The sequence below is a fragment of the Haliotis rufescens genome, unplaced genomic scaffold (genome assembly GCF_023055435.1).
Source record: "Haliotis rufescens isolate VD_foot unplaced genomic scaffold, xgHalRufe1.0.p SCAF_12, whole genome shotgun sequence".
Taxonomy (NCBI): Eukaryota; Metazoa; Mollusca; class Gastropoda; order Lepetellida; family Haliotidae; genus Haliotis; species Haliotis rufescens.
This window is the reverse complement of record NW_025963802.1, coordinates 25,371,494-25,392,082: the sequence shown is the minus strand read 5'-3', so window position 1 is coordinate 25,392,082 and position 20,589 is coordinate 25,371,494. Positions and strand designations below refer to the sequence as shown.

Sequence of the window (20,589 nt, the reverse complement as noted above, 5' to 3'; positions counted from 1 at the left end):
CCAGGGTGTGCATGTCCCTGGGCAGTCAGTTTGGGCGCATTTCCTGCATTTAGTTTTTTGGAATTTACATTGATTGGCTGTGTGGTTGTATTGGAGACAGTTAGAGCATTGTTTAACTTGTTTTATGTATGGTTTGACTTCTAATTTAGTGGTTGCTCCGAAGGAGATAAATTTAGGTGCTTCTGGATATTTAGCTGATTTTTGGAAATTGATTATGACTATTGGTGTGTTTGAGATTTTACCGTTTCTATTTGAAGTTATTCTTCGGGTGCTAGTTATTTTAGGTTGGGGCTACTTGATTATCGTTAGCGTCTTGTGCGTACATGTCTAAGTCTTCGTTGTTTTCTTTAGGATTTACTCTGATTACGCCCCTAGTGAATAGCTGCCAGTTAGGGGTTTGATAAGTTACTGTGTATTGGAAGATTTGGGTGATTTTTTTGGCTGCGTTTAGGGAGTCCTGGTCTGGGAAAATTATTTGGAAACCTTTGTTAGCCTCTTTAATTTTGTCGAAGTGAATTTTGTGCTGTTTGAACCAGATTCCTACTTTATTGGCTGTGAGACATTTAGAAAGGACGTTTATGGGGCCTGTAGCGCAAAAGTAAAGGGCGAATGTGGTGATGATGGATGCGGGCGACATGTTTGGTGGTGGTTGTGTGTTGGAACTGTCCAGCTTCCTTTTTTTGGTGTTTGTTGTGGGGATCGGCGATACGGCTGTTTTGGTGGGTGAAGCTACTGGTGATTTGGAGCCGAAACCGTCAGGTATGAGTGGGATGGATGTCCTCCCGGAAGTGTTGTGGGCTTCCGAAGGTGCGGGTGATTCTGTTTGGTGGATGTCTGCCTGGGTAGTGTTGCGGGAGTCGGACATGTTTTGCGGCTAGTGGGGTGAGGTGAGTGGATGTGGTGAGTAGGTTTGTGTGGAGTGAGTTGGTAGTGAGAGGTGTGTTTTTAGGGAGTAGGTGGTGGGTACTGGTTGAGCAGGTTTGTTGAGATGTGTTTAGATTTTTGAGATTGTTATTTAGGGGTTGTGGATTATTCTATTGTTTACCTATGAATTGAACAATAAAAAGGAATATGATTGGTTGATACACGATTGGTTGTGCCCTATGCTAAATGAATGGCTAGACAGAGGGGTATACTTAATCCTGTTAATCCTGTTGGACTGGCACTAATCTTGTTGACATATTTACTGGATGCTTTGAAAGAGATTATGGTGACACTATAGACGAGCTTGTATGGGGGCTAATCCTTAATGCCCTATAAACGAGCTTGTATGGAGGCTAATCCTTAATGAGTCTGCTGAATGTTATTCTAATATAGGTGATGACAGATTTACTTAAATAAAATAGTTCAAGGTAATCTAAAAGACTATGTAGACATATCTTTTGTCTGGGAGATGGGATCTTGATACCTTAGGCTAGCATTTATCTAAAAGCTTCAAATCAATTAAACTATGTAGGCGTAACTCTTGTTTTATTGAATAGTATGTCTAGCAGATGCACTCCCATTACCTTAGGCTAGCATCTGTCTAAAAAGCTATAACTGAAACTACTGATATTTTATATGTGCATTTTACCTGATGACAAGTATTACTTGCTAAACTATTATATGAAATGATGTATAAATATTACACCATGATTACTCATAAAAGCACTTGATGTGGATCTAACTATTATAGGATAACTTAGTATAAATGTTACACCATGATAACTGTTCAGGTGAACTCTTGGATGTATGTTTCTCTTTATGATGACATCACATTTTGTTCAGATCATTGGGCTTTAGTTGTTAGTTTTCCATATTTATGCAGAAAATATTTGAACATCAATGCAAGCCGCAGCTTCTGTTAAATGGCTTTGTTGACAACAAATGCAACATGATTCATTTTCTGAGACCATGCCTTCAAATATGAGGACGCATATTTTAGATCATTCAACAATATATTTACTTAGAGTTGGAAACTGGAATCCCCAAATGCCCTCTGCGATGGCGGCCAAAAATCCATACACTTGATGATTCCAACCTGATAAGTACACAGAAAGCTGCTTGATCAAAAATATATGAATACGTAATAGAAGGCAAGTGTTCTAGGATGCGAATTGTGATGTAAATTTTAGGGATTACGATTCATGTACATTATGGCAGGGTTGTTAGTGCTGTATGTTCTGAATCAGGAGTCTATTTGGATAACACTATGAAACAGTAAGCAGAGAGACACTGCAGCTATACTTTTAGGTCACATTTCTTTTTTACTTGCTTTACGGATCTGCCGACTGTAAATTTTGTTGATAGTGAAAAAACAATTAATTCAGAAACTGCTCTTTTGTTAAGTCTGCTGATAAGTTATAGCTCTTTGGTACTATGAGCACATTTATGATGACAATAAAACAACCATGTATTGTTCTTGCTACTTGCATGTATTACTTTACTTATGTTTAATTTCGTTGGTATATGTGTGCTATGCGGCGGTTAGCAGCAGTTTGCCCATCACACATTGTTTACACTAAGTCACGACAAATGTGCTGCTACGTACATATTTATGCATGTCATGCTGGCCTAGCTTGTACCAGCTATGTAATTCCCTTCTCTAAATGTACTCTTAACCTTTACAGTTTATTGCTTAGACAACGGCTTGTGTCATCGACAGCCATATCTGTCGTGTCTTAACTATTTGTTTTGACAGGAAGGAAGTTTGACAGGAGCATGCGCAGATACGCGTTTCCTCTCAGGAAGCTTACAAGCCTTCCTCCCACGCATGCGTAGTCCGTACATGTCGGCAGCATTGTTATCAGTTGTAAACAATGACAAGCAGTTTTTAATCGAAGCCATCTTGCCTCTCCGGGCTTGTTACTCGAGTTGGAATTAGCGTAGTCATGCTTTACAGTAATAATGCCACCTGTGAGACGAAAAAAGACGCCCAAAGCACCTAGGAAGTCAGCCACTCCAGGGCGATCGGGTAACGCTGAATCTCATGTCGATTTCAGAATGCTGACACAGGAGAAATTCTTCACGTGGAGAATGTAAACTTCTCAGGGTCTTACACAGCATTCCAATCTTCAGCCCATGTTCATTCTTCAGGTAGGCCGGCTACAGTAAGAAGCAATGTCAGAAGAGATCAACGTCCATATCAGACATTCCCTTGGAACTGGTCCCTGCCCCATATCTGCAGCTATATCAAAGACACACTCAATATCAGGCCTGACCCGGCAAGAGTACCAGCGGTTTTATACTGACAATCTCCACCTTCTTCACAACCAACCGTCAGTGAGTGAAACTTTTCAGATAGTGACATAAACACTCAAGTGCTCCTTCCGGATGTCCCACCTCATTCCAGTGTTAACTTGTCAGACATTATGACTGTGTTTCAGTCACTAAAACAGACAGTGGAAGACCTACAAACACAAGTTCAACGTCAGCAGAGTCCACAACTGTCACAACCTCAACTACCACAACAACCCCAATATAGGCCACAACCAAATTCCACAGTGCCTGAACATTTCTTCATGGATGCTCCGTCCGGTACTAGTCAAGGTTACGCCTTGTACACTGCCAGATTTGCCAAGGACGACCCCTTCGCATTGGAGCCGGAAGGTAACCTCCCAGCCATACCACAACAAATCATGGATGGTACTACACCTGAGGTGGAAGTGGTCTCGGCTACACTTCGTCGCCAAATATGTGAAGGTAGAGACATTAACTTAGCTCTTCTTATGCCAGATGATCTTTCAACTCCGTCCAAAACAATACATGTCGATAACATGGAGTTACTTCTTAAGGGGTCTAACAATGGTGATTCCAGATTGCGGCAGTCATTAACAATTGGCAACTTCATTTTTGCATTCAGCCGCTATAAGGACATCATGATAAGTCGCTGGCCACCACGCAGGAAAGAAATGTACAAGTATCAGCACACCATTATTGAAATGCATGCGCAATATCAAGATTTAACTTACTACCAGTACCACAAGCGTTTCTCGGCAAAGGCGGCAGCAAAACTGGAAAGTCAACTAGGGAAAAGTGGATGCCGAGTTATACAGGACAATATTCACTGGACGACGACTCAATGCCTGTCAACTTTGTCACGGCGTTGGACATTCTACACAGTTCTGCTCACTGGTTTCTACCTCTCAAGCTACCAAAGCACAGCCATCACACAATGACGCCCAAGATCAACGGTGGCAGTCAGACAAAAGAGCAGATCGCCATGGACGAGCAATCATTATCCACCAAGGCATTCCAATTTGTAATAATTATAATGCCGACAAGTGCATCCATGTCAACTGCAAATACAGACATCTGTGTTCATTTTGTCGTAAACCCCACTCTGCCCTGAAGTGCCGAAGTCTAGACACAGAAGAAAGTACCAGCAAAAGGAAAGATAAAACCTCTTCAAAGGAGAACTGACCAGGTGCATCTCCCTCCCCTGTATCCTTCCAACGCCTAGCTGCCTACCTGCTCATCCATCCAGACAATGAGTTTGTGCCAAGACTTATAACAGGGCTGACAAACGGATTCTTTACGGGTATTCAAAACCCTCCTGCTCAGTCAAAATTCTGTAAGAATCTACTCTCTGCCAATAAAGATCCAAATGCTACTAATACTGTAAAACAGGAATTTAATGCGACATGAAAATGATGTGAGCTCTTGATTTTAGACATAAATGCGCATTTTAAAAATGCGAGTGCCCATACCCTTTCCTAAATTATTATGCGCTGGATTTATGATCTATGTTATTTTAATTAATGTAACCTACGTAAATAAAAGCCTTACCTGAAAACGCTTCGTTTGTTTCAAATGACGTTTTGAGCAGGAACTGTGAGTAGACAGAGATAAATAAAATAACTGTGCACATTAAATCCCCTGTCCATGTTTTTTCAGTGTGAGATTCCTTCCTTATTTTAATATTATTTAAGCTAATTGCCTGTATGTTTGATGGCCAAGCGTGAGAATGGTTTCCTTGCAGCTATCATTGTGTTAGTGTTGTTTTAGTTGACAGTCTGTTGGTATTAGTATAAACGTTCGGCCCTTTGATGCAAAGAAGTAGAAAACAGATCAGTGTATCAAATCTTCGATCAGGTGACAATCCTCACACGCCTGTTGACCTGGTGATTAGTGTCATGAAACCCATTCATGTGCGTTGGCTCGTGTCTGCTCTTGACAAGCTTGTAAAGGACACTGATGGGATAATTTGTGGCTGGTGCCAATCTGTGCTGCTTGACAGGATACGAACTGATCACTACTCAACTTCACTTTGTGTAGGTGACTTTGTTATTTGAAAAATTAATGCGCATAAAACTAATGCGACCTTCCGTCACTTGCATTTTTCGCATTAATATTCTGCTCGCATTAATTTCCTGTTTTACAGTAACTTATTACAAACTGAGCTAAACAAGGGTTACCTCATTGGTCCTTTCACTGAAACCCCTTTTCCCTGTCATTGCATCAATCCCATAGGGATCGTCGAAGGCAAGTACTCTCGGAAACAACGCATGATTGTTGATTTATCAGCACCGCATAACGACCATGACAATCCAAGTTTAAACTCGCTCATCGACAAAGAACAGTACTCCCAAGTGTATGTCAAGCTGGATGACGCCATACAAATCATCAAACATCTTTGACGACACGCCTATCTGTGCAAAGCTGATATTGTGGATGCTTTCAAACTGATACCCATACATCACTCTCTCTGGCATCTACATGGTATCCATTGGGACAATTGCTTGTACTACTTTACCAGACTGGTCTTCGGATGCAGATCCAGCCCTAAAATTTTTGACATGTTATCTCAAGCCATCTGTTGGATACCAACCCAGGTGTACCACATTCCTCATATTCTTCATCTTCTGGATGATTTTCTCACAATAGACGCAAATGAGGACGATGGCAATGCAACCATGAGTAAATTGCGACATCTCTTCAATGATCTCAAGATTCCTTTGTCTCCAAGGAAAACAATTGGCCCTATGACATGTTTAGAGTACCTGGGTATCATCCTAGACACTGACAAGATGGAAGCGCGACTCCCAGTTGATAAAGTAGCTCGGATCATTGCTATCGTCAATTCAGTCCAAGAGAGAAGAAAGGTCACCAAACGACAACTGTTGAGTGTATTAGGACATTTAAATTTCGCAATGCAGGTAATTAAACCTGGTAGAGAATTTGTTAGCTACCTGCTCAAGCTTGCGCATTCTGTCCCCCAACTAGACTTCTTGATATGGCGTTCATTTTTAACAGACTGGAACGGCAAATCATTCTTCTACGAAGACGAGATCGCAGCACCAGAGATAGAACTCTACACAGACGCTGCAGCATCCATCAGTTATGGTGCTTATTTTCGGGGTAAATGGTTCGCGCAGCAGTGGCCAACAGACTTGCTCGATATCCTGAATGGTGACCTGTCAATAGCACTACTTGAACTGTATCCAATTGTCATGGCTGCTACAATTTGGGGAAATCACTGGTCAAGGAAAACCATTAAGTTCCACTGTGAACACACTAGCACTGTAGAGATCATCAATAAGTGTAGATCAAAATCACCTTTCATCATGAGACTTGTCAGGAAGCTTGTAATGACCGCTGCTTGTGGTAATTTTCATTTTGTTGCTGTGCATGTACCAGGTAAAGACAATTGCATAGCTGATTCTTTATCTCGCTTACAGATGGACAGATTCAAGAAGCTAGCTCCCATGGCAGACAGTGCGCCTACCCCATGTCTTCAAATCACAGCAATCACCATTCCACCTGCTCAGATCTCAACAAACTCTGGTCACAAGCACTCTCAAAGAAAACGCAGGCGGTGTATAAATCAGGAATTCATACTTTCCTGACCTTCATGGCCATGTGTAGTGTACGCTGGTCACCTGCTGCTTTGCCTCCTATCACAGAACAAACCCTATTGTGTTTTGTAGCACACTGCTTCTACAAACTACATTTTAAGTGTACAACAATCAGGAGTCATCTCGCAGCTGTGAGATTTGCTTATCTAAGACATGGAATTGAGAATCCATGGTTGGCTGGTAACACTCTGAGGCTAGAGACCATCATGAAAGCAATCAACGAATAGAGAGTGTGCCGACAGCAGAGCGTTTACCTATAACTATTCATGTTTTGTGCAATTTGTGTTTCCAACTGGACAAGCGTTTGTTCAATCATTATACCAACGTGTTATTGCAGGCTGTATTTAGTCTAGCTTTCTATGCCTTTTTGAGATGCGATGAATTCACTTGTGCCAAATATGTGTATCAAAAACATTTATTCATGAGTTCGATTACCTTTGACAAGAATTACACCTGCTTTGATCTGTATCTCAAGCAGTCGAAGACTGATCAGCTTGGGAAAGGTGTGACAATTACTGTACTTGCAGTGCCCGGACCAACTTGTCCCGTCCAGGCAATGAAAGACTATGTTAACTTGTGCAATCAGTCTCAGGCACTTGCCTCGGATCCATTGTTTCTCACCGACTGTGGTATACCTCTCCACCGTGACTATTTCATTCATAAACTACATCAGATCAGACTCTGGCGGCAGCAGGATATGACTATAAGAAATTCAATGGACATTCCTTTAGAATCGGAGCAGCCACTTCTGCAGCTGCAGCTCATGTACCAGACCATATGATTAAAGCCTTAGGACGCTGGAAATCAGACTGCTACGCTAGGTATATCAGAGTTGACAAGGGCTCCATAGCTTCAGCTCAGCGCAATATTGCTCATACTTAGCATGCTCAGTGGCAAATCTTATGGTTGATTCTTGCTTTGTCTGACCTTGTCAAACAATCTTCATATGCAGTGTCACAATGGTGTAATGTTTTAGAGTAAGCCTTGGCATTAACGTCCACTTCCACTTGTTGTTCAGGTATATATACCTTACCATCCTGTACGTAATTACTTGGTATTATTTTCCTTATGGGGTATTCTCAGCCAGCTGTATCGGGGTATTCTCGGCCAGCTGTATCGGGGTATTCTCAGCCAGCTGTATCGGGGTATTCTCAGCCAGCTGTATCATTGTATTTTATTTTTTTCCACATCTGACTCTCAAATTGTGGCCTTACTATCCTCAGCTTGCTTGGATAGTTTCCCCCTAAAAGTTCAATAATCCACATCCAACTTGTATGCTACTTGTATCCTCATTAATTGCATCATTTTGTACTGTTATGTGTAGTCACTCGCTGTGCTCTGATGCTCAGAAATATAGCCAGCGTTTGTTCCCAATGCTTGGGCATGATTGATGCTCGATCATGTACACACTTAGTCTTGTGCCAACGATTTGGCCTTCCAGCTTCGCTTTGTCATGTTAGTAATTGCAAGTGGCCAAATCATTTCCAATGCTTGGCATGATTGATGCTCAATCATGGGCACCCTTAGTCATACCTGAGAATTCCCCATATGCCAAACTTATAATTTGTATTTTATCATAATAAATGTTTGAAACTACTTTGTGTTTGGTTGTCATTATAAACTGATTGCACATTGTACCAAAAAAATATTGTCTAAACTAGGACCCACTGAAGTTGACATATATTTATATTATACATGGGAAAAAAAATAAAGTATTCCTGCTTGTTTCAACAGGCTTCCAATCTTGAAAGCAACAGCAGGGTTGCAGGCTCTCCTCCCACATTAAAGCATTTTATTATAACCCCGTTTACGAAGTAAATCGGGGGTATATAACGTTCCGTTCGTCCGTCCTTCCGTCCGAGCTTTTGTACGGCAAATAACTTTTTAACCATGCACCCTAGCTTCACCAAACTTGCTACACACATTTACCACAATGAGTACTTGTGCCTTTTGCTAGTTTGAAGATTCTGAACTTTTTAATTTTTGCCGTTTCCATGGAAACATTAAGAAACTTAAACTTTTAGGGTGGGTGTTTTGTACGGCCTATATCTTTTTAACTATGCACCCTAGCTTCACCAAACTTGCTACACACATTAACCACAATGAGTACTTGTGTCTTTTGCTAGTTTGAAGATTCTGAATTTTTTTATTTTTTGCCGTTTCCATGGAATCATGGTGAAACATAAATTTTGGGTAGAGTTTTTGTACGATCTATGTTTACAATATTATGTATCCTAGCTTCAGCAAACGTGCTACATTAACCGCTATGATTGTTTTTTATCTTTTATAAGATTCTGAAAGTTTTGACTTTTGCTGTTTTCATGGAAACATGATGGAATTTAGAAATTTTGATGACTGGTTTTGTATAGCTAATATATTTTCAAAAATTGTTTCCACACATGTAGATCATCATAAGTATCTGTGCTTTGTGATAGTTTGAATTTATGAATTCTTTACCATATCTGTTAAGGCTAGATGGAAATTATTAATTTATTGATTTTCTTATATGATATTGTTCCATTTTTTATGTGTTTTTATATCAACAATTTTGGGTCCTTTTGATAATTCTTCTTATGTAACTCCTCAATCAAATTTTTATTCAAAGGTGTTCATGGTGATCTACTTCCTCGTAGTGAACACTGGTAACATGGGAGATTGGGGGGGGGGGGGGGCGGCAATTGTCACTGGAACTCAATCTTAGTTTTTAAAACATTGAAGTTAAAATCAGTTAGAAATATGTAATATTTCATTAATTAACAAACTATTTACTATTTGTTGTTGACCAGCAGGGATAACAGGGGTATGTGAGCTTTGCTCACTTCTTTCTTGTTATACCAGCTGACCTGTAGTTAAACTGAAAGCTAATGAAGAATTGAATTGCTTTTTGTATATTTTCCCACCTACCGACTGGTATTTTCATGTAAAAAATATGTTAAGCAAGTTTAAAAAAAGTGTGTCCCTACAGTAGAGACTTTTCTAAATGGAGCAGTTAAAAAATGTCATAAAGTGCATGCTTAATATTGATAAATGAGATGGGTGTTTGGTCATTGTATTTCAGATTTGGACAATGCCACTACTCACTTGAGCTCAGTGTTAGACCAAATTCAGTATTTGAATGGCAGTGCAACACAACTGAAGACCGATCTTGCAGCAGTGAAAAGCCAAATAGACACAGCCTGTAGTGGTGGACCCTGTACTGGTGCTCCAGATACATCTGGCCTTAGGATGGGTTTTGACGAGAGTCGGGTAAGGCTAATGTTTAGCTCATCTGGCTTATTTTGTCACATGTCATCTGTTGCGTCGGCTATGTACTTTGTGGATGTTTGTTTGGGGGGTATTTTGGATATGGCTGCTAGGTAACCATCTTTGATTTGGAGATTAAATATCTGTTTCTCAAAATGATAATGAGGCAACATGATCCTGAATCTTTGTCCGATGGTCATCTTGTGTTGTACGAAATTTTACATTTATTCTATCTCTCACTATGCATTCGGTCCTAAGTGGAAATGTGTTTGAAATTCCAGCTTCTGAAGTTAATTCGGCTGTACATACCTCACATTGCCATGGTCACCTCTCAGATCCAGATCCCAACATGCTCAGACCATGTGTCTATCCCAGCCAACTCATTTCTCTTTCAAATCGCCACACAAAAAAATTGTTCTTCTTTTTCATCTTCTTGCCTGCATCGTCTTTACCATGAGCCATGCGTTTTTTTCTTTGAGTGCTAACCTCAGTTTATTGGCCAGACCTTCACTTATATCCTTTTTTTGGTTAGTTTGTTTCTTCATCATGGACAAGCAGCCCTCCTGGCGACCAGTATGTATGATGTGCCAACATGTCTTTTCTCCTTCAGACCCTCACTCCAAGTGTTTGGATCGTTGTAGAATGTGCAGTATTTAAGAGCGCTGTCAGCTCTCTGTCGGCACTGTGTATGAGATTGTTTATCCAACATTACAGAAAATACGACAAAGTCCAAGAAGACACCTGACAAGGAAGCTAGATCATCGGACCGAGGGCCAGGATACTATGTATGAACCCTACCAGTTCTATATTTTCTCTGGTTGAGGATGGAGTTTCCGAACCCTTTCTCAATGAAGACACCTTGAGCGTCTGCACAAACCTACCATCGAAGTCAACTCTACCCATGACAGCTCCCAGACTCGGACGTTTGCTAAGTTGAGACCAACCTTATTACGTCATCTTAACTTCACGAGAACTCCCGGCTGCATCAAATTCTACCGAGGACCGTACTCTTGCTTCGTCATTCTCTATTATTGTTATGGAGCTTGTAATCCCAGAGAGTACACACACGATTGGTACCTTGCCCGATCTCACATGTTCTTTCTGTTGATCGAGATCTCCCATTCGATGATCTTCTAAGGATCGATCTTCACAGGACCACCATACGCTGTCGTCTGACGACTTGTCTGACCAAGGTTTGCGGACTTCCCACACTCGAAAGGTATCGGAAGAGGGTTGTCATTCGTCATATGAGGATTGACACACAACAACTTGTCGATCAAATAATCATCTAGCATCTACAGTCACCTCAATCTTTCCGGAACAACCATCGTAGGATCAGCACCCCCAGTTTTGGATCGGCAGTCAGAGGTTTGCCAAATTCAGGCCCGAAGAACCTTCCACTCTTGGCACAAAACATTAAGACCACTCACAGGATCATCAACCATCAAAGGTTTGTCGAATCTCGGAGATTTGACAGTCTTCGGATCGAACACCTTCAGGGAATCATCCTGCACCTGAACCTCGTCGAAACTCTGAGGTTGGACGAACATCACTGAACCTCTTCGGGAACACAGCATACATGGAATGATACTGTAAATCTGGAAATTAATGCGACTCCAAATTAATACCCCAAACCAAAAATGTGACTCAATATCAATGCGACTCCTCCAACCCCATCCCCAGTGGAATGATACGCATATTCTTACCATAATCCAATCAACATCATAGCACTTCCGCTAAAACAATAAACAGGGTTTTCCTTAAAACAACACACAGTTTACCGGGTATATGTTTATTCTGAAGACTGGCATTAAGGAAGTTCAAAGGCAATAAAATAATTGAACCAACAACAGTTCACTGATTGCTATGTGGAGAACGTGTCAAGAAGCTTGACACAAGTGGGTAGAACTCGTGACCCCAGCAGTAATACCTCACTGGATGCCCATTGTGTAGATCCTATCCTTAGAATCACATTGTTATATACTTGTTACAAATGCTGCTCAATAAACCGTGTTTGTGTTTATTTTCAAGTTGGCATTTCCACTATCCAAAGTGTGCAGTGATCCCGTCTTATTGATAGTCATTTTGGAGACATAAATATGAAGTTAATTAATGTGAGAAAAGAACACTTGCATTTATGGCATTTATTTCAAGCTCCCATTAATTTCAAAATTTAAGTAAACAGACCTCTAAGGATGGACATACTTAGGTTCGTTGAACCTCCAAGGATCAGGAGGGCAGTCGGGTAGCCTAGTGGATAAAGCGTTTGTTCGTCACGCCGAAGACTCAGGTTCGATTCCCCACATGGGTACATGTGTGTGAAGCCCATTTCTGGTGTCCCCCGCCGTGATATTGCTGGAATATTGCTAAAAGCGGCGTTAAACCATACTCACTCACACACTCCAAGGATCAGGGATGTTCGATAGACTGATACTCTCCTAAGACTCGACGAACCCCTATGGATTGACTTTGTCCTGCGGATCGTTACTCATCTTATGACAGATGATCAAGGAATCGTTCACCTACTCATCATGTTTCACTAAAGACTATTCAGATTTGTCACGCTTGGGTTCAGAGGATGAACGCTACATTCTCTTGGACATACATCCTATATGACTTCTTCTTCTACTCATCTAGATATCTGATTTTCACCAATGTTCGGATTATCCTTGGATTCCAACTTCATGCAACACTTATGCAAATGAATGAGAACGTTACCCACATTATGGAGATTCTTTTCCTTCATGGTATGGATACGACCAAACTTTTCGGCCAAGTCATTTTTCCTCTTCGCGCCAAGATGTTTCTCCCCATCAACTTTGGGATAAACCACACCTGTTGCCTACTGTTAGAAGATGTCCTACGCCTAAAGATAGGCATCATTCAACGTCGGCTATTAATCGTTTCGGTTCACCCCCTCCACCCTGATTCAATGACCTCCTGCTGTGACTGAACCATAGGTCCCGACAACATCAAAGGCTCTACCCCAAGTTATCCTATGTCGTTAAATCCTGGTAATCTTCCTGCCATCCCAGCACAACAGATCAGCTCTTTGTTACAAGTGAGAACAGTGGAATACCTCCTAAGTCAACAATCAAACTACCGACCTCGGCATCTCATTCCACGTAGACAGCTGCTACATCTTCTTTAGTGGATCCAACACCAGAAATAGTCACCGGATCACTATACTTCCCCGCCTTCATCCTCGGGGAGTTTTGACATAGCCAACCCAGTTACCCTTCTCATCCGGTTTGCAGATAAACTGCATCTTACCAAAAGAGTCTCGACAGAGGACACCCATTCTTTTTTTGTTTCCACTTCTGCCTCCTTTCCTTACATCACACTTCCTCCTAGGCAAGTCTTCCAGGACATGGCCACCAACTCAGATAAAGCCTTTGATTCTTTTCACCGACTACGTGTTCCTATCCAGTCTCCGGGCTTTGCAGGGCTGATGCAGGTACTCATGAATTAGCAACAGTTGCTCCTGAGTTGGACGGTGACATTGCAATTTCAGCTCCTAAGCATCTCTTTTCTTGCTCTTCGGTGAACGATAGGGATCTCATGCACCTCGACACTAGAGTTTGGAGGACACTTGATTTCCACCATTCTGTTGGCGACAGAAGAGCTCTCGTCTGGCCTTGGTTCATGCCTCTGTCATAGCGACTGATTTACAACACCCATTGTCTGAAGAACATTAAATTGCAAAAGCTCATTACCCTGGAGCCATGACATCTATATGCCTTGAAACACTTAATTGCTGTTATTTATAAGATGCTCATCCTAATTGTTAATCCCCATTTTTGTGTACATCGACCGTCTGCCATCCTGAACGAGATGTGCAAGTATGTCACTGATGAATTACTGTTTATATTTATATTTATATTTATTACTTACTAAATGTCAGGTGACCTTGGCTATATAAGCCTTGGTCCAGAGAGAGGGAAGGAGAACAGAAAGGTCTTACCCTTAGCCTAGCTAGGGTTAGGCTGGGGGCTCCGGGGCACCTAGACAACAACCACTACCACTATGTGCTGACCTGGCACATAGTGTCTTTTGTATGTATATATCTACATGTATAAAGTAAAACTGTATATACCGCAAGCCATCGTCTCCAAGTTGTCACTTCCTACTGAGAACCGTACGTCGGCCCCTTGCATATACGAGTATGCAAATTATTCATTAATCAACGTCAGACCAACGCGTTGTTACGTCTTCCCCAGGAGAATCGTAAATCACAGGTGCCGTAACCCTCATTCAATACAAGACATCAGATGTCTTAGATCTCTTGGCTCACCGTGCAGGTTCATTCATCACTCTTCGCAGACATGGTGTTTTGCAACATTGTTCTGGGATGACCAATTTAATAACCCGTTATATCAACAACCATTGTCTACAGATTTGGAGGCCTCCGGGAGGTTGCACATAAAGTCGAGAGGGACACTTCTTTTCAAGTCACTGTTGTCTAACTCGTCTCCAGCAGAACAGAGAAAAGATCTGAAATGACCGACCTTCACTCCCTCTCATCCTTATGCCAAAGGCATTCTGAGTAATCATTCTGCTCCCCTCGTGGCTGCGGTCGAGGACGCCAAAGTCAGTGAGGAGGTAAATTGAACAGACGTAATGTCTCCTTCTTAGGACCCACTTGCTCTCCGAAGTCGGGAGACACAACCTCGAAATGACATCTAGACATCCAAGTGACTGGATTCTTCTGCCTCCAGGCAGATCTACAAGACATATATTTACACGTGCCAATTCTTCCAGAGCACCGCCCTTTACTTCGGTTCATGTTCCTAGACCAATGGCGTGTGCTCCCATTTGGTTATTTAGTTGCCTCACAAGACCCATTGTCAAGTTCCTACACATTTGAGGTATCACCTCCACATCATACATAGACAACTGCATTCAAGCCAATAAAGATTCAAACACTCTTCACTCTTTCTCCAACACCTCGTTTTCACACGACAATCATCAACACCAAAAAGTCAGAAATGATTGCTACACAGAATCTTCAGTTCATAGGAGCCCTCTTCTACACACACTGTGGCAAGACATTCAGGATCGTTGGGAGAAAAGTCAACGCCTCATTCCATTGGCACTCAAACAGCCAATTCCTATGTGTCAATCGCAACAACTTATCGGGCTCCTGATGTCAGCATGAGAGCCATGAGAGGTCAACTTCATTCATTGCTTTTGCAAACCATACCTTCAGGACAATGATTGTCAGGTTCTATTCTCTCTACTGAACCACTTACATCCACATCTTCAATGGTGGCTAGTTCCATTGAATTTCTGCGAAGGAGTCTTCTTGCGGTCATTCAGCCCGACCCTTCATCTCTTCTTCAACGCCTCAACCGTAGGTTATGGAGCTCATTGTCAGGAATTTCAAGTGGCAAGGCGGTGGCCAACACGAAGTTAGTTCACAAGGCTCATCCAACACGCAGAAGATTTTACCATCTACTTCTTCAACCTCACTCTGAGTTGCTCCATCCATCGCCAGGAATCTTCAATCTGTGCATCCGGCGCATATATAGCCAAGGGTTACTTTACATGAGTGGCCAAGACAATCGCTGATACTCACAGATCATCAACAAAAGGACTTTACGATCATAAATGGAAGGCTTTTGAGGCATGACATTTTACTCCTGCTATGGCCTCTCTGCAGAAAATTGCTGAATACCTTCATCATCTCCAATTGTCTCATAAGCTCAAGGGTTCCACCAGGGCTTCGTACCTACATGCAATCAATTCTGTCTTTGCACCTACATCGGGCGCAAAGATTTCTACAGTTGCTGAACTGTGATTGTTGATTAGGTCTAACAAGTTTGTGTGCCAGTCAGACCTGGGATCTTAACATCATATCGCTGTGTCCGGTACATGCCCTTCGCACCTACCTGGATGTGGTGAAACCTCTTCGACGATTACGGCAGAGACTATTCATCGGCTTTCCACAACAGCTGTTACGGAAGTATCTCACACTACGATCTTGTTTTGGATTCGTTTGGTCATTCTTCGAGATTCTACTTTCGGTGGTCTACCTGCTCCAGTCGCATCCAACCCTTCCAAGACCTGCACTGTTGCCTCTACTTTGGCTCTTTTCAGTATTTGCTCCTTGACTTCAATTTTGGAGGGATTGATCAGAAGTCAAATATGAATACAAGTGACCATATTGGAAAATACGAAAAGTCATTCATCATGATGAGTTGTCAATATCTTCTCCCCAAAAACCTAAAATACATTGGATCAATGAAGCTGAAACTTGCATGCTTCTTCCCACAATATAGCTGCTACAGAAGCCATAAGGAAAAAGCTATTTATTGGCCATTACACAGTGATGTTTGTTCAATACTGTAAATCGTAAAATTAATGCGTCTCCAAAAGAATACGACCGCTGGTCCCTAGCCAAAAATGCGACTCAATATGAATGCGACACCCCCCTCCTCTCTTACTTACTTACTTACTTACTTTGGAGATTTAACGTGCGCTTTCCGACTGATGCGTATTTCGCACACGGGCCCGGCCAGGCCATTTACTGTGTTTCCGAAAGGGGCGAAAGTGGTCTGTGCAACCCAAGAGGGGGGTTTAGGGGTTGCTTATATAGAATTTGGGAATTTTGAGATTTGGAATAGATGCCGATAGGGTTTGGGAGGAGAACTAAGGGAGCTGGGTATGGTGGGTGTTTGTTTGTTTATGTGATTTTGATTTGATAGGTTATTGTGTTTTTAGATGGGTTTTATTAGTTCTGTTTTTATTAAGAATACGCCTAAGGCCTTGAAGTTTTCTAGTTTATTTTGTGGGTTTAGTATTGCTTCTAGAGTTAGAGCCTTGTTTAGATTGAGGGTGGTTTGTAATGTGTTTCGATGTGTTAGGTAGTGTGTGCAGTGGATGAGTGCGTGTTCTGGGGTTTCTGGTTGTTTGCAGTGTGGGCAGTTACCTGTAGTGTGTTTTTTTATTTTCTTTTAGGTGGTTATTTAGGTTGGTTTGGAGTTGAGTGATTACTCAGTCGATTTTTTTTGATGGATGGAGAATTTTTGGTTTGGTTAGTTGTTTGCTGAGCACTTTTTTGATTTGGCTATTTGAGTTTAGATATAGGTTATGCCATTTTTTGTGATTTTTTGCTTGTTTACACTTTTAATTTCTGATTTTGAGATGGATAAGTTTAAGCTTATTTCTGGGATTTTGAGGGATAGTTTAGCTGCTTTATCGGCGTTTTCATTACCGTATATTCCTACGTGGTTTTTGGATTCTTGATTATGGAGGGCTGAGGCCATGCCCATTAGTTCTGCCGTGAATATTGATTGGTTGTTTGGGAGTCGGAAGGATTGTGTGGTTTTAGTTGGTTGTGTGGTATAGACTCCGAAACCTGTGTGTTTGGAGGTCGGATCTGAGGATCCGTCCTTGTAAATGTGACACCAATTTGGCCAATTTTTGTGTATGTATGCTAGTGTGGTAGTTTTAGCTATGTTTGGGTCGGTTTGTTTATTTATTTGGCTAGCTAGTGTTGTGTCTATTTTGGGTATTTTAAGTTTAGGGGTGAAGATATTTGATTGTTTGCAGTTTTGTTTAAGATTTTTAATTTGGTGTTCATTTAGGTAGTTTGTTATTCTTTGGGATATTGGGGTAAGTAAAGGGTGTTTACGAGCTAGAGCTTGGGTTTTGGGGCTGATATTTTGGTTTATTAAGTTTTGGAGCCAGTTAGAGCCAGTTAGGCATCTTAGGGTGTTTAGGTCTTTACTGCATTTAGTTGTTAGGTTTTGGATGTGAGCATCCCAGGTGAGATGTTCATCGAAAATAAGTCCTAAGAATTTGGTTTGTTTTTTAAATTTGATTGTTTGATTGTTTAGCTGGAGGATTGGGGAGGCGGGTTTCATGTTTTTATGTTTGAATACTATTCCTGTTGTTTTTTCTGAGTTAAGGGAGAAGCCCCATTTGTCAGCCCATTGTTGTATTTTATTAAGAGATTTTTGGAGTAAATTTTGGACCATTTTCATGCTTTTAGTGCAGATCCAGATGGCTCCATCATCTGCGAATTTTGATGTGTTTACTTTTGGGGATAGGCCCTCGAATAGATCGTTTATCATTATATTGAAGAGGGTGGGGCTGAGGATACTGCCCTGTGGAGTGCCATTTTCTAGGGGACATTGGTCCGATAGAGTTTGGTCTATACCTACGGTTATTTTACGATTGGTTAGGAAGTCCTGGATGTAGTTTATTATCTGACCTTTGAGTCCTATTTTTTAAAGTTTTTGTATTAGCCCATCGTGCCATACCATGTCGAAAGCTTTAGAGAAGTCTAAGAAGATGCCTGTGGTATATTGTTTATTTAGTTGTCCTGTCTTAATATCTTGTTCTAGTCGGGCCAGGTTATCTAGAGTTGAGCGGCCAGGAGTGAAACCACTTTGATCTGGGTTTATGATGTTATTTTGAGTTAAGTAATGTTGTAATCTATTTTTAGCCATTGATTCCATTACTTTACATAAGTTTGAAGTTGGGGATATTGATCTATATGAGTTAGCTTGATTAGCTGGTTTATTAGGTTTAGGGATTGGTATGACTAGGGCCTGTTTCCAGGGAGTAGGAACCTGTCCGTTTAGGTAGATGAGATTGTATAGTTTGAGTAGTGCCTGGAGTAGTTTTAGGGGGAGTTTATTAATTATTTGGTAAGAAGTTAGGTCTAATCCTGGGGCTGTGCCCTTTTTCCTGTTTTGGATTACGTAGAGGAGCTCCTCCATTGTGTAGGGTTGATTTATTTCTAGATTGTTATTGTTTTGTTCTTTTGTCGGTTTGTTTTTTGTTTTAAGTTTATCTTGGAATTTTTGACTGGAGTTGGTGTTACTGCTAACGGCCGAAAAGTGGTTGGCGAGATTATTTGCTTTTTGGGCGGGGTTGGTTGAGTTGTCAATGTTAGGTTTTTTTATGTCGTTTTAAGCCTCTGATGGCGTGGATTTTGCGCCAGACCATTCTGGCATCTGTACGTTTTTTTATCATGGAACTGTTCTGGGTGAACAATACCTTCCAAATGACGTGCTGGTTTTCTTGGGGAATTAGTCAGCAAAGAGCCAGAGTCACAGGAGACTAATCACAATTTTATTTACAAGAACAATTAACAATTTACAATATCTTAGAATATAACTGAGGGTGCCACAGAGAGTCGGTACACACTCTGGGCTGTGGGAGAGAGGTCTGCTTGGTAAGAGAGTCAAACCCCTTCTCTGCTTAAAAACCTGCCTACAGTATGTATTTAAAAAAATTTAAACAATAACAAGGAATGTGATTGGTTGATACACGATGGGTTGTGTCCTAAGCTAAATGGATGGCTAGACAGAGGGGAATACTAAATCCTGTTTATCCTGTTGGACTGGCACTAATCTTGTTGACATATTTACTGGATGCTTTGAAAGAGATTAGGGTGTCACTATAGATGAGCTTGTGTGGGGGCTAATCCTTAATGCCCTATAGACGAGCTTGTATGGGGGCTAATCCTTAATGCACTATAGACGAGCTTGTATGGGGGCTAATCCTTAATGAGTCTTATTTGAAGTAATGTTATTCTAATATACCCCGGTAGGTGATGACAGATATTCTTAAATAAATATCCTTTGTCTGGGAGATGGGATCTTGATACCTTAGGCTAGCATTTATCTAAAAGCTTCAAATCAATTAAACTATAAAACACTCATCACTCTCCAACCAATGCCCCCACAGACTATCACTCACCCAACAGGCCAACAAACATATAGACATAAACACGGCCAAAATCCAAACCAAAAAACCCACACCGCAAGCATACAAACCACTACTACCAACACCACCCCCAAACAACAACACTCACGCACGCAAAACAGTATACCCAGTCTCCGTATGGGACCAAAATCAGCGAGACGCATACATTGCAAATGAAACAAACACCCCACACATCCCACAAACTCACGCTCTCACCCTCCCCGCCTCTCAACCTACAATTACCACATCTACACCCGCAAGCAAAACCCAACGCACAACGACCACCACACAACCAGCACCAACACAAGCCATCACAGCCACAAGGGCAACAACACCCCAAAATCTACAAGCACCCCCCGAACACCCAGTCAACAGGGAAACTACAGAAACCACTCAGACTCTCACACCCAAACCCAGCATGCAACCCACCACCGAAGAGAGTGACCAAACTAAAGATAACTTAACCGAAGAGGACGAGTACACATCCTCAGAGGAAATAAACGATCTTAACTTGTCAGCCCCAAAAACCAAAAGCTATAGAAAAAAACGTAGCAAGCAAAAAACTAAACAACTTAGTCCTCCTACTAGCTTACATGTTAAAGCAGTCTAATCCAGAAGCCAGCTCCAAAGCCTTCTTTGGTGTAGCACATAAACTAAAACTCGTCACCACCTCTTTCGACCGTTTCAGCAGCAACCTCAATAACCTACTAAAGTAAATACCTAAACCAAGCCTAAACCAAACATAAATCCACCCAGTTTCCCAATGGAAGGCCTAAACATTTTTCAATGG

At 41.5% G+C, this 20,589-nt stretch overlaps 1 protein-coding gene across 8 annotated transcripts in view; it reads left to right on the top strand.

Moving 5' to 3' along the window:
• LOC124113358 (prominin-1-like) overlaps positions 1–20,589 on the top strand; it is a 589,013-nt gene that overhangs the window by 100,847 nt on the left and 467,577 nt on the right. For all 8 annotated transcript variants that reach the window (XM_046473653.2, XM_046473656.2, XM_048393445.1 and 5 more), the window contains one exon: positions 9,895–10,082. In XM_046473653.2, coding sequence (XP_046329609.2) covers positions 9,895–10,082 — 188 coding nt within the window. The remainder of the gene's footprint in view (positions 1–9,894; positions 10,083–20,589) is intronic.